Below are 14860 nucleotides of genomic sequence, written 5' to 3'. Positions count from 1 at the left end.
ATTTAAAAACATATCCTCTAGTTTAATTTGTGATTTTAATGAATTTTAGCCCTTTTCTTTATTAACAAATGTCATTATTGTTGGTTTTGTTGGTTTTGGGTAGCTTATTGATGATTCTCATAACATATTTTATTAACAAATGTAACATTGTTATCAGCTAATTCATACTTGCCAGAACACAATCTATGTTTATCTATACCCATAAAAAGGTTTCCACAATAACGTGAAAGCAACCCTGGTAAGAGGGAGGATAAAAGACCCCGTGCAAACAAGATACTTCAACCTTTTTTGTTTTCTAATCATTAATTTTAATTTCATTGGGTAAAAACTTGATCGACAAGAATAGGTATACTAGAACTTGAGGATTGAGCGAGTTTAATAGCGTGATCCTGTTGAATATATTTTTTCAATCATCATTATCCTAGCCTTGTCCATTTGGGGTCAGCATATTTTTATCCATAATTTTCCCTTCTTTTTTGGGACGATTTGAACTTTGGTTATTAGCATATCAAAAAAAAGAAGAAAAAAGAGGTACTTGACCAATAATCATGTATTTGTGAACCAACATTCAATATTTTTGCATTTGGGCCACGTAGGAAAATGGATAACCTTCCATTTCATAAAAACCTACTTAATTGCTTGAAATATGAGACTGCAGTAGAATAAACATAAAAGGAAGACAGAATAAGAAGAGAAGAGCTTATCTTCTAAAGCTCTAAAAAACCAAGAATTTGGAGCCATGGAAATGCATGCAACGACATCCCATTATGCAATCTGTATCACTGATTTTCATGGACATTAGATCAGTCAGATTTGCATTACTTTAGAAGTTTCAAAGCTAGTTTTATACGGCGAAAATGGATTTGGAAAGATTTACAACAGGCTCGTGTCCTCGATCCATCAAAAATATGAATTTCTACGTGTCCCATGTCCATCATTTACTTTTCATGAACTCAGTGTGAGAACATATTCTGAAAAAAATTTCAGGTCCCTTCCACACTCGCGATGTGGCTTCGCATCTAGCAGGAGCACCATTTTTGGTGACTCGAATGTTTTTCAGATCCAATCCCATCGAGAAAAAGAAAGGTAAAAGAAGCCATTGTCCATTTTCATGAAGCTCAATCAACCCATTAACATTAGAAGATACATATTTTTGTAAGATTATCAACCCCAACTAGACCTACATTCATATCATATAACAAATCAAACTACATAAACAACAGGGTCCCTTTGGCTATTTGGGGACTTAATAATATAACAACTCAACCGGGTCGCATGGGGGGCCTTTCTCTCTCCCTCTCTCTCTCTCCACAAGTACGTATATCTGATCAAAAGCACCCCCCACTCTCACCAACAATGAGAATATTCACCAAAGAAAGAAATAATATAGGACACTTGATTTCATGTTCCCAACTTACCTGATCCAAAAACAAGGCACACCCAACAAAACCCAAAATGGCATCATCACTTTGCGACAGAACCGAGCAGTTGGCTCCTCCACATTCACGGGCACGTGCATAACATAAGGTATTAAGTGGGGAATATGTATTGTGAGGTTGGTCGCCACATGCAGTAGTAGCCTTTCTTTACCCCCGTGTTTTGGCTCTTTTCATTCCAAGGCTGTTATTTTGGAAGGGAGAAACAGAACCAGACATGTGAGAGCCTTCGTCTCTGAGTGTACCATTCAGAATTGCAAGCTCTCGGAGCTGGTGCTTCTTGAAGAAGTCCTGCGACTCATCCTGCATGAGAATGGCAGAGGGGTAAGTTGCCGAACAAATTGCAAGAAGAAAACTCAAGGGCTAAACTACCAAGGTAATACTATGATAGCTTGCTGAAAAAGTTACATATGAAAATGCCATTGATTCTCAACCCAGCCCCTCCCCCCCTTTTTCTCCTTCCTCCTCTCTCTCTCTCCCAAATAGTGTGCCCCAACTCTCACTCTCTCATGGTGCACCCCCAAAATGGCACTTCCCAAATCTCTCTCACTCGAGTTGCACACACATGTATGTTTGCGTGGCTCACTGGACGTGAGATCTGCCCAAAACAAGTGTCAACAGAATTTCTTTAAACACATCTCTATATTTTCAAGTGCCCAGTAACATTCCAGCTTCATCACTCAGCCAGTAACGTTCATCAATAATTGAAAGCATATAAAAGGATTTTCCTCTTCTTGATCAATGACAGTATGATTTTCATACCAAAAATTTAATAAGGGAAAAATGGAGCCATAGGAAGACTTACCACAGGCTTTAACAAGTCGTCAAGAATCTCGCGAGCTTGCATCAGGCGAGCATCTATAATTTCCATAGGCAACTCTGCCTCCACAAGTATGTGAAGGGGTTCATTGAGATGCTCGTAACCTGGCTTTCCCCTCATCAGTTCTTCCTGCAACCAAAAAGAAAATTAAATTCAATACCAAAAGGGCATGAGAAGTGTTGGGCCCATGCAAAAGGTGCCAGATTTTCTTGAGAAACATATACTTTATGTTAGAAAAAAGCAAATACTTTCAGAAATAAGAATAAAGATTAAAAATAGAGGGGTTTTTAAATAAAGAAAATAATATACAATCTGTCAAGTAAAATTTAAATAAAAAAATAAAAAAAGAGATGGGCTTATTTCATCACAGACTTGATATTATGATTCACAGCAAATTTCCACCAAAATTTTAACACCAAGGATGATAGAAGAGCCTCACACAAGGAGGCTATGGCATTGAAGTAAAAGATTTTGGGACAGCAAACCATACACCAATTGTGACCTTCGGGGTTAGCTCTAATAGGGGATAAAATGAGGGAAGTAGACTTAGGTGATTTGGTCATGTGCAGCATAGACCTAGAACAACACCAATTAGGAGAGGTGATTTGGTTCAAGTGGAAGTCTCTAAAAAGGCAAAGGGAAGACCTTAAAGGACATCGATGGAAGTAGTGAGAAAAGATGTAATGGCTTATGATCTGACTGAGGGTATGACCCTTGATAGAGCGGAATGGTGGAAAAAAATTCATGTAGCAGACCCTAAATAGTTGGGATAAGGCTCGGATGATGATGATGATGAAACCATACACCAATTGTGTATGGGGGCATCCACCATCTGGTCATGATTACGGATGATGGAGAATAGGAGATTACCCTCCTACTCAGTTCCAACCCCATGCATGAGTAACTTTGTGCAATTACAAGAACAATTACATAAACTGGAGAAAAGAATTACCCGAGCAGGATCTTTAATGCTGCCACGCCCTCGGATCAACACACGACACTCGGTATTTGCCTCCACTCGCTTCAAAGAGTTTCCTCTTGGGCCAAGGAGGCGCCCAACAAAATTATACTGCATTAAAACACGGCATATGCCCATTGAACCAAACAAATTAATTATGATGCAATTTACCAGAAGGAGCCAAAAGAGTTATATGAGATGTTCAGAGATACATATACATGGGAGGGCACCCAAATGAGAGAGTTTCATTTACATAAATGAGAGATTCATGGTCAAATTAGTAATGAGAGAGAGGGGGCTCATTTACATACATTGGGGTACTTATCTACAGGAATATCCACCCTGATTGTTCTTTTGACTATGAGACCAGAAGAGCCACCTTGTGATCCAAGCCAGCCATGGCCTGTTTGCTGCAATATACCAAGACGCTGCCAGATCAAAAGCTCAGGATGTGAGACAGAACAATGACATGGAAAATTGATTGCTATAAGACTCAAGACTCAATTCAGTAAAAATGATACTTCATGGGAAACAATGAGAAACAGGTGAAACACAAAAGTACAACACAATATTGCACAAATATGTTATGCAGCTACATTATCAAAGGAGAAAATATATAGGAGGTAGAAAATTGGGCATATAACAGTTGCAAATGCCTCGAGCAGACATGATCAAACAAAACCTCCTTTGTTTTAATATCCATTTCTGAATTCTATTAGGCAATAAATTGTTTTTCTTGCAAGTGTGAGAGCATGCGTGCACATGTGTGTATGTGTGTGTGCGTGAGAGAGAGAGAGAGAGAGAGAGAGAGAGAGATTTAACAAGGTTCCGAATCAAACAACCTGGAGAAACAAGCCTATCTTCAACATTGGAGCTTCTCTGTATACCATACAGACACCGATATTAGAATTCATCTTACCAAGTATCTCACCCACACTGACAGTTTCAAGCACATACCAAAACTGCATGATGGAATAGCAGTGCCAGCAATCAACATGATTGCATCAAACCGGAGTGTCCCAAAACCTAGGAGTGTGCCGAGTCCCCACATCTACCAATCTTATCCAGTTAAATCAGACATAAACACTAAGTTTTGTGCTTCTTGGGTTTAGAGGATCCACTTTCTCCAATGAAAGAAAAAGACTGGCACTTGGGTAGCTCAAGCTTCACTATTAAATAATTTTCGTTTTTAACGGTTTGCTTAAAGAAATGTGTTTATTAGCCATTAGAACGAATGCCCATAAAAGGGAACCACACATGTTCATCCTAAGAACCAAATGAAGTTGAAGCAGCCATTGTCCTGTATCCTAATGTCCTATAGTTCCAAGAGACCTTGCTTGCCAAAGACCTTTTCTAAGTTAAAGTGCCTGCTTCCAAAGACCTTCCGTCTCTTGATAATGTTAGGCACCTTGTTGTCCACCGGCTGCTACAATGACTACTCAGTCTAATCCTTACAACTGAGGACTTTTAGTCCTCTGTAAGCTTGCATTATGTTTTATCCAGGGATCCTCACCTTCAACTGGTCCATTCGGACATTCCACAAGTTCCTAAGACATGAACAAGCAAAGAGATCCCCAATCATGCATCTACCAACTTCAAAACACCCAATTTGCCACCTTTTTCTAATTCAAAAGCGTCTTCAGGAAATAGTCTTTGCAATCCCACCAACTAGATGTTACCATCCCACAACTTTCCAGAACTAGAAGAACCCTTGCTCATTGCCAACGATAAATTTCTCACAAACCGCACTCTAATGCTCTAAGACTGACAATCCCATAGTTTCATGATAATATCTGGGATAAACTCCTCTGCAGAGGAATCCAACCCAACTCTCCATAGAACCAATTTGCCGGTTCTTAACACTTCAATTCATGAATGATTTCCGTGCTAAGCAAGCTGGGTTTGTGCAGATTCCACCAGTTAAATAATTGCATGAAATCAATTTCAAAGACTCAAATCTATATATTGAAATGAAAGTCAATAAGATAGCACAGTTCCACACAAGTAAATCAAATTACTCAAATCTATAAAATTAAACTACAATTCAACTCTACAAATGGCCAACACTTTTATATGCATCATTCATCAAAGAAAACTGTTTCATTTCTAATAATAAAGTCCTTGGCATCCAGGACAAGGGGATTACTTTGTGCAGCACTCCCACAGTGAAGGTTAAAGCAGTCCTATTTGGGTAGAACAACTTCTACTCATTATTTAGTCAACGTAGATCAAATTCCTTGACATTTAAGAATTTTGCTAACCCAAATAAGCATCCACATCATTGAAGCACTTAACGCAATCAAGATTTTAAGAACAGCTCATCTTATAATGGATCCCAGACACTGTTCTAGCTATACATAGTATGGCATAGGTGCTATATCTCTTACACCTTTCCAGTCTATTTCTGAGCATCCAAAACGTAGACTGTAGCATAAATGCTGGATTTTGAAGAAATAAGAAGCAAATAGCCTCTATTGATATTTGTCTCTGTCTTATTTGATTTTGAGTCTTCACTATGGAGATGCCCCATGTCAATGACTCAATGTCATACCTTGGCAATACAAAATAACTCTCTCCACTATCCGTACTGATCATGGCATCATCCCTCACATGCCCCAATCTTGCTCATTACCATAATCCATCCATCCACTATGTGTATAACCAATATAATATTTCACCTTGAATTTTCATATCCAGGTCTCCAAAACCACTAGGCTTCATGATTGTGAAGCCTCATCATCGGTCCCTATTCCCCTTGAATTTTCAAATGTCATTGCCTTCGGCCATGGCAACCAAACCTCTCCAACCACTCCAATTAGCAGAAAACCTCATTAAATTTTATGAAAATCTCTCTAAATTTGAATAATGACATATGGCAACAAGGGCATCGGAAAATGTCAACCACAATATGCCGAGATTTACATAGACTCCAAAAATGAAGTCAAGATTCACTCTGAAGCTTATCCAGTATTGAAAAGGTAAATTGACCACAAAACTACAAGAGCACCATAACGTGGTAATTTGCAATGCCAATTGGGCAATAGCCAAAGACCCATGGCTTGGCAATCTTAGAAATTACGCATGCACCACCTGGTGATAGTTCAGTTATGATAGGCTACAAGATGCAGGACTAAATTCAGATTACGTCTGCCACTACTAAAATCAATCCCAAAAATTCAAGCACAGTTACTCCATGAACTGCCAAATGCCACTATACAAAACGTTCAGGTGGCTCCTAACCATGTTCATTGGGACTCCCAATAAATTACACCACCCTTGATATAGGAGTGAGCATGAAGACAGAATCAGTTGCCGCAGATCCCTTTGCCAACCTTGAAACTAGTCATAAGCAATCCCAATGCCTCAATTTTCCATTTCTTTTTAGAGTGTTCTCCACAATCCTCTCGATGGGGTTCTATGAACTGTCATCAACATCTGTAGAATACAGTAATTCCTGTATGAATTACTATATGAAGCTAGAAATGACAATGCGCAAGCATATTCTATAGTGTTTCCATAGAGATTTATCATAGCCATCAAATCCAACAAAAGGAGAATTAACATGCCAGCACTCCCATAAGAGTTTTTCTTACCTGAAGTTAGAATCTGCAAACTAAGTCAGCAATTTGTGAATAGAAGTAAAATTAGATTAAAAGAGGAGTTATGTTAATGGTTAGTATCCGTACTTCAGATTGGAAAGGTGTCGCCCATCCATTCATATCAGCTCCTCCATTTGAATATAATCCTCCAGAATTCAACGGGCTAGCATGTTCAAGCCCACTCTGATCTAAAAGTGATGCATTCCCCAACAGAGTAGTTACACGCACTATTTCTGCTTCACAATTTGAATTGCAAGAATAAGAAGAGGGCTACTTAAATCAGATGTCCCATCAAGCACAAGAAATTAGTTAGTAGAAAATGGACAGATAAAATGGATTAACTGCATATGCTTAATCAAAACTAGCACCCCCCGGAGTTGTTAAAAATTAGCAACAATATGAGGACAATTAGTTCACATACCAGGCATTTCTTAACTTACCTAAAATTTCTGGGTGTCAGGTTAGATTTAAAGGAAAACAAAAGTCAAATACTTCTATAAAAAGGGTAAAACATATAAGCACAAGAATAAAACTAACAAGTGCAAAAGACTAATTATTACCACCGTCTAGGAACTGCATTATTAAAAAATTCATATAAAAAATAGTTTGCATCCTTACTTATAATACACCGTCAACCAGGCAACCATGTCAATGCTATATATAGCAGGACTAAGCGATCACGAACAATACGAAGAAGGTTATTTGGACTACAATAAAAAAAAGGTCATGTGGACCTTTTGCTTTCCTCCAAGCCTATGCAGACATAAGACATACAGGATAGATGTGGAAGAAGAAGAAGGTGGCCAGTTCTATAAAGATGGTGCTAGGGACCAGTGAACATATTGAGGATCTCTCAGAACTAGTTATCATGCAAAATGTCTGAGTAATGAGCGAGAATTCCCCCACCTAAGGGTTACATGAAAGGTACTTTCATGATTGTACAGAAGGCAATCCATGCCATAATGGAAACTTGGTATTTCCATGTGCGAGTGACTCATTACCATTCTTGGCTTCGCAGACCCTTGGAGAATGATCAAGTAAACAGTGCTCAGGAATCCTTTGTGTTAAAAGTTTAAAGACAAGTCTGAGATGGTATGCGTGGCATTATGTAACCACATCTGATTGAAGATGATGTGAACTCTTTCTTCTTCTTTTTCTTTTTCTTTTTTTTGATAATATAGATGACAGGACCTCTTGTTCCCATAAAATTCCCTACCAACACTTTGGATTACATAAACTAGACCTTTCGCAACTATTTGTTCCCAGACAAAAGGAGGCAAGTTAAGCGGCTGCTCAGATTTGTAGGAATCAATCCTAATATTTCACCATAGGAATTGTCAAAATATTTTCCATGAAGTCTTGAGAGTTGTTTGGTTCTGTCATTTGATGCAGGCCTGTTTTCTCTCCAAGTGTTTTCTCCAGTTGAAGATTTTTAAAAAGAAAAAAGAAAGAAAGAAAGAAAAGGAAAGAGAAAGAAAGCACCATGGTTCTGCATGGATTAGAAATGGCCACTACATTGATGGTTCTAAGGAAATCAATAGGAATTTACACTAGTATTGTCCCCTGTAAGCCTTAGTAAGGAGGCACTTTGAAAAGAATGAAGGAAAAAAAAATTTGATTGAATATATTATAAATTATTGCAGATGATAGGAACACCAGAAAATGCTTGTCTTAGTGTTTTGTTCCATTAAATTGTTTTGTTAAATTTCCTTATAGTGGACTAAATAGTTGCTGCTTGCAAGAAGCTAGAAACATGCAAGCGTATATTATCTATTACATTCTGTGGACAATTCTTTGCTTTTTTGAATAATAATCCTGTACTTATCTAGAACAAGAATCCCATGCTTATCTAGACCAAGTACCAAAAACGTAAGAGCTATATGCTGTGCTTAAGCAGCAATCACTACAGGGGTCCTAAACCTCAAACAAGGAAATGGTGATCAAAATCTAGAGTGTGGACTTCAGTAGGTCACAACAACCAAGATCGCCCTCTAATCATTTGCGATGCCACGGATACACATGGTAACCCTCATCCATCAAGTGTATACCCTAAGGTTTTCTAACTAAAATTGGCGAGTGGGCCTGATCATCAAATTTTATGCCCCCTTTAAGATTTCATACGTTCTCTCTCTTTTTGCTCTAGAAACTAAAACCTTTCACACATAATATGTTTAAAAACAACCAAGCCCATCACTTCCAAGCATCTCTCCAACTTTGTATATGGAATATACCCCACAACAGCCACCTACTAGTATTCCCTAACACCTTCCTATATTTATTCATTTGTTCCTAACTTGCATGCTTTGAAGCAAAATTTGAGCCTCCCAGATAATTTGGGTGGAAAATAAAAAACGAAATGTAAACACAGTCACAAATGCCTTTTTCTTATGACAGACTTCTTGCATAATGCTTACATGAGTAGTTGAAACCAACCCTTTACATTACTCGAAGAACATGCCAGCCTTCCCAGTGAAAGCTCTTTATTTTCTACCTGTAAATCCAAAAGGCCTTCCCCAATTACCAATGCCAATTTAGACAGTCTCAATTATTGATAAAATCAAGCAAATTAACTGTTAATGTTGATTTGATTCGCTAGCTGATCTTGAACACACACAGGTGAAGCATAAATATACTACATGCTTATCTATATTTCTTCAAATTAAGTAAATTGAAAAATTAATCCATGCCGACATTGATTTTTATGTCACAGAACGAACACTACAGTTCATTATAGATAACAATATGTGATAAATACCTTTTTATAAATGAGTTTCAACAAAAATCAATGGCATTGGATATCTAGTAGTCAGTCATTACTCCTTTACCATTTCCCTACGGTTCAATAAAAGCTGACTCTAATGTCACCAAATGCCTCCAATGTTCACAAGAGGCAAGCAGGCCTGAATTAAAGACAAAACCCTCAAGGAATCCCCTGTGAGGAACAAAAATACAACAGCAGCAGGCACCAGTGCATGAATATTCCATGAGTACCAAAAGCATCCTCATGCCCTTCTTGGGCCAAGAAAATCAAATGTAGAATAGTCTTCCAATGATCTGATTAAATGAAGAGATTTTTTTTATCCAAGAATTGAATTCACATGAGAAATTCTTGGAGTTGACATCAAAGCAAACAGCTAATCCTTAGAAGGCTATGCGCCTCAACTGAATCTATAAATTCACATAAGAACTTTGTAGCATGGATTTTTCAAATATTTCACGAATTCTACTCCCTCCAAAGACGAAAACATGAGCTAACCTACACTAAATAAAAACATGTATTTCATAAACTAGTCATCAGTCATGTCAGTTGCAGTTCAAGGAGACCACTGTCATTCAGTTGAAGTTCAAATGGCTGCAAGATGCCCTTTGTCTGTCTCTATTATAAGATCTCCTCTAGAAAACATCACCAGTGATGAAATCGTCTTTCCATGTTAATTGAAAATTAAGTATTAAGATTTTTTCATGGTCTTACTAATGTCTCCCACTCATAACCAGGTAAAAGATACTCATCAGTACTCCTTTAGGTGCTGTGTTGATAATTCATCAGTAAAATTTTCTGTAGCACATTCTCAGTAGTCAGTAATTAAAAGAGCATTGACCCAAAGGCTTAAATTCAACAGTAGCACAGAAATCTCCAAGTAGTCACTACAAACTTCTCAAAATTCTTTGATCAGAGATAAATAAATTATAAGTTCTTTAGTTTATGACTAAAGAATAAATGGGCTAGACAACAACAAGTAGGAGGAAAACTCGTAGCACCTGATAAAGGCTACAAATTGAGAATTTCAATCGGCTAATTGGTGGTTGAGTGCAATTATCAGGACTTCTTAATCTTCCTAAAATGTAGCTGAAGGTTATCATTTTGAAGATTCTTGCCTCACAGGTCTTCTTCCATGAGGATGTGACTCTAAAACTTAAGTTTGAGAACAATTCGTCAGCATCAATGAGCATCTCTCCTACCCATGTGGACAAACGATCTGATAGCATTGAAACTCAAGTGGTTACCCGTTGAAGAAAACAATCCCAAATTAGAAACAAATGGATCCTTAGATAAAGAACAGCTGACAAAAACTGATTCGTAGATATTCATTTTATTAAAATCCTTCAGAATGCATTACAAATTACACCTAATGGATATATAATAGATCTGATTATGCCCATGTAGGAAAGCCTACATCTAAAACATTTGTCACAAAAGCATGTGAATGGGAGAAGGTTGTTTCAGAGCACCAAAAAAGGAGATTTTGGGTTAGCTTATGAACTTTTATGTCTGATTATTCTGATCCATATTTATTCTCCATCCTGGGACTCACCCTGGTTCAGAACCCGATAGCTATGTGGAAGCACTTGCATAAAAGGACCAAGCTTTTGCCGTTCAGCCAATAGCTCAGAAAGATACCTGCCAAAAAATGAGTGCACTATATGAGCATAGTTTCAGATCACAGTGAACTTTGGGAAAATGACCACTGCAAGTTAATGGCGATTAAATCTACGAATGAAGTATGAATAAATCCCAAATCTTTCATTTCATTATAACCATAATGATTTCCTATTTTCTATTTTATGTTTTTGGTTAAGAGACCATTTCAATATTTCCAGGTTTTGTAACTCTGGATTTTATGTATTAAATTATTAATACACCCTGCAGGTTTCAAAAGGAAAACTACATGCTATTTCCACAATTATTATTGTTTTTTAATTAATTGCTATCTCCATGGTTATAACCAAGGAAACCTAGACAAATCAGCACATGGGTACCTCAGAGACAACACCCATTTGTAGAGTTTCTAAGAATCCAACCATGTAACATGCATAGTTTTCCAAAGGTAAGTCAATAACGGCAAAGTGGCAGATCAACCAAGATTTCCAACAATAAATATTTGTAGATTTGAGGCACGTAGTGTCAATTAGTCCACATAGAGAGAAATAAATCACTAAAACTATCTATTTGACAATATAATAACTGTGCATTACAAATTTCAGAAATAAAACTGCATGCATTGTCCACACAACTACATCACGGAGTGATCATTTATCTATTTATTCTCCAATCTCCATACAATTCTGTTGTTCTCAAAGCACAGTCTAGCTGATTGCATCTCATGGGCATCGTAACAGATGGCATAAAGCAAACTAAATTTTAAATAACAAACTCTGGAGATTTCTAAGTTCTTAACACTTTTCATTTGTTTGTATGACTCTTAAGAGTTTGCAGAGCCATTTCAACTATCAATAAAAGAGAGACTTTCTAAGCAATGAAATGCTTATATGTTGAACTGCACAGATCAACAAAAATGTTTCTAAAAGTTGATGTTGTAATCACCTGGAGCAATGAGCTCCTCTGAGCTAAGAATAAAAACCATCTCAAAAAATATTCAAAAAAAGTAATAGAAAATTCAGAAATGGCAAAATAATGAAAATTGATAACCCCGATTACCCACCCAATATTGCAAGCACAACATGCAAGCTTGTTTATGAATTGGAAATAAGCACATCCACAATAACATTTTTCCTCAAGCATATCCAATCAACCCTCTTTTTAAAAGATTATACAGGACCTATATACATTAATAAAAATGTAAAAACAGATAGGTAAAACAAAAATAAGAAAAAAAAAAAAAAGTGCATTTTTTTGCACCTACCCAGACTCAATGGAAAGCGTTAGACCCTAGCCTCTATGAATATTCAACAACAATCTTATGCCTAATACCTCTTTAGATCATTCTCTGCCCATGGTATTGATCCAAGTTTTCCCATAATTACCCAAAAATTCACAAATACACCATAAATAGCATTCGTTTGAATTGTACTTTCCAGAATCCTCTCGTAAGAAGTGCATAAAACACAGAATATTTGGGGAGAAAATACAAAAATAATGGAAAATCAATGGTTAACATATAGAAAAATTATAGGGTAGGGTTTCTTCGTTTTACTTTACAATAAGAAAACAGATGAAGGAAAACAAAAAACAAAAAAACTCGAAACATAGTGCGAAAAAATGCACAAAAGAGTGGTGAAGAGAGAGAATATGAGGATTCAGAGAGAGAAAGTGATTATCTCACTTGTCCTGCTCCACGAGAGCAGTGGCAGCAGAGCGAAAGGGAGAGTGAGGGGCGGTTGATGGTGATGGAGAATACGCCATGTATCTGCCTGAAGACATCTCTCAATCTTTCTCTCTCTCTCTCTCTCTCTAAAACTCACCTCCCTCTCTATCTCTGCGCTGATGGCGGTGGATGTGAGGACGGGGAAGGCGAGAAAGGTATTTAATAATTACTCACAGCAAGGCCTGTGTAATAAAACACTCTCTCTCTCTCTCTCTCTCTCTAGCATGTGATGCCGGTAAGTTAAAGAAAGAGGAATAGACCTGCTGCTCTCTCTCTCTCTCTCTCTCTACTATTTACTGCAACTCTACTGCTTACGTAGTACACGTATCGGAGCACCGTGTTCGAAAACCCACGGGTTTTCCACTTTCTCTCTCTACGTAAAACCCACGGGTTTATACTTTTCTCTCTCTATCCCTACGTACAAACATAGACTTTATTACACTTTCTCTCTCTATCCGTACGTCCAGGTTCGTCGTGCCCACGCAACGTCGCTCACTCTCTCTCTCTCTCTAACTTCCTCTCTCAAGTCCCAACCAACGCAATGGAGTGGTTTCACTTTTGCGTCTTCTAAAAGCTCTCCCTCTCTCTCTCCCTCAATTCATAAAAATAAATTGCCTTTTTTACTCTCTAATATTAGATGTGGCAACTCTCGGGTCGGGTCAATTTTAGGGGTTACGATGGATCGGGTCAAGTCCCAGATCCAGAACCGAAAAAATATTATGGGATTCGGTGTTGACCCGACCCAAAGTCACTAGACTCGGACTTAAACCCAAAAAAATAAAGTGGGACTCAGACCCTGACCCGACCGAACTTGACCCAAAAATTAAAAAATCTATGTATTTAAATATATTTTATGAATTAAGACCTAAAAATGTAATGTGAGACTCAGAGTCGAACTTAACCATGACTAATATTCAGGTGTAAAATATGAACCCCGGCTTAACCTGCTGGATCAAAATTTTGAACCCCATACCCGGACTTAGATCGGGTCTTTCCGTCAGGTCCGGGTCGGGTCCGATGCCACATCCATCGAATATTAGCATTTTCCCTCTCTCTCTCTCTGGTGTTTTTCTTTAACAATCCCGTCTGGACCCAACCAACGCAATAGTGCCTCCTCACCTTTTGCCTCTCTCTTTCTCTCTCTAATCGTCGCTCTCTAACCAATGCAATACTGCTTTCAAAATATTCTTTTCTTCTATTTCTAATCATATTTTCACACTAAAATTATATCTCCTAACTATATTGTCAATGTGCAATAAGGCATTCACCATTTCTTTCCCTCCCTCTCTATAAAATATGGAAAATTTAAGTGACCTGGTGATAAGTTTTAAAATTAAAAAGATATTTCATATTACGTTTAAAATAGTTGTGTTTTTTATTTTTATTTAACTCTCTGGCCAACTTCTTATTTACCTTCAAAAAATAAATAAATAAGAGTAAGATTTTACAAGTGTCAGTTTATATTGTAGCATAAACCAAACACCCCAGACTAAAGAGAGGGGACTATATGAGAATGGTGGACACATTTGCTCGATATTTTTCGAGTGCGTTTATTTCTTCAATTTTATTTTGAGCACTTGGAGGAGGCACGTGAATCTGTAAAATTTAGGATATGTCAAACTCTTATATTTTTAAATATAATAAAAAATCAATGTACAATACTACCTTTTATTTCTATATCATTCAATATGAGCTATTAGACTTATACTATTCTATTGTTCAACAAACCTACATGATTATTTTCCTCTTGTAATATCTCTTATTGTCGTCGCTCTTTAACCAATGCCATAGCACCTCCCCACCTTTCCTTCCAAAGTGACTATTTAACTTTTGGGTGAGACAAAACCCAAGGCCATAGAAAAGAAAAATGGTACAACGCACACACCAAGATTTGACCAAAAAATATAGCTTGTAGTTCTGACGTTTGAGATTCTTGTGATGAC

At 37.4% G+C, this 14860-nt stretch overlaps 1 protein-coding gene across 3 annotated transcripts; it reads right to left on the bottom strand.

Moving 5' to 3' along the window:
• Positions 1 to 1106: 1106 nt before the first annotated feature.
• LOC18447442 (KH domain-containing protein At5g56140) lies at positions 1107 to 13050 on the bottom strand. 3 transcript variants are annotated; one of them, XM_088849297.1, is made up of 7 exons: positions 12876 to 13050; positions 11127 to 11212; positions 10573 to 10790; positions 3526 to 3642; positions 3209 to 3325; positions 2242 to 2385; positions 1107 to 1739 (listed from the first exon to the last, which is right to left on the bottom strand). In XM_088849297.1, the coding sequence occupies exons 1-7, from the start codon at positions 12971 to 12973 to the stop codon at positions 1587 to 1589; spliced, it is 933 nt and encodes a 310-aa protein (XP_088705423.1). In that variant the 5' UTR covers positions 12974 to 13050; the 3' UTR covers positions 1107 to 1586. The 3 variants fall into 3 exon arrangements, with proteins under 3 accessions (XP_088705423.1, XP_006857601.1, XP_011628223.1); XM_006857539.4 differs by lacking the exon at positions 10573 to 10790 and adding an exon at positions 6901 to 7046; XM_011629921.3 differs by lacking the exon at positions 10573 to 10790 and adding an exon at positions 6901 to 7046 and having other exon boundaries at positions 3526 to 3624.
• Positions 13051 to 14860: the final 1810 nt, after the last annotated feature.

The sequence above is a fragment of the Amborella trichopoda genome, chromosome 10 (genome assembly GCF_054954075.1).
Source record: "Amborella trichopoda isolate Santa Cruz 75 chromosome 10, AtrichopodaSantaCruz75HAP2 v2.0, whole genome shotgun sequence".
Classification (NCBI taxonomy): Eukaryota; Viridiplantae; Streptophyta; class Magnoliopsida; order Amborellales; family Amborellaceae; genus Amborella; species Amborella trichopoda.
The sequence above is the reverse complement of the archived record's forward strand: the minus strand, read 5'-3'. Positions and strand labels throughout refer to the sequence as shown.

Excerpts from the sequence above, each read along its gene's own strand:
- LOC18447442 (XM_088849297.1), bottom strand. The coding sequence starts at position 12,973 with ATGTCTTCAGGCAGATACATGGCGTATTCTCCATCACCATCAACCGCC. Across the intron at positions 11,213-12,875 it reads GCTCTCGTGGAGCAGGACAA|GTATCTTTCTGAGCTATTGG; the intron begins GTGAGATAATCA and ends ATTTTTTGGCAG. Across the intron at positions 3,326-3,525 it reads CTGTAGATAAGTACCCCAAT|TATAATTTTGTTGGGCGCCT; the intron begins GTATGTAAATGA and ends GTTTTAATGCAG.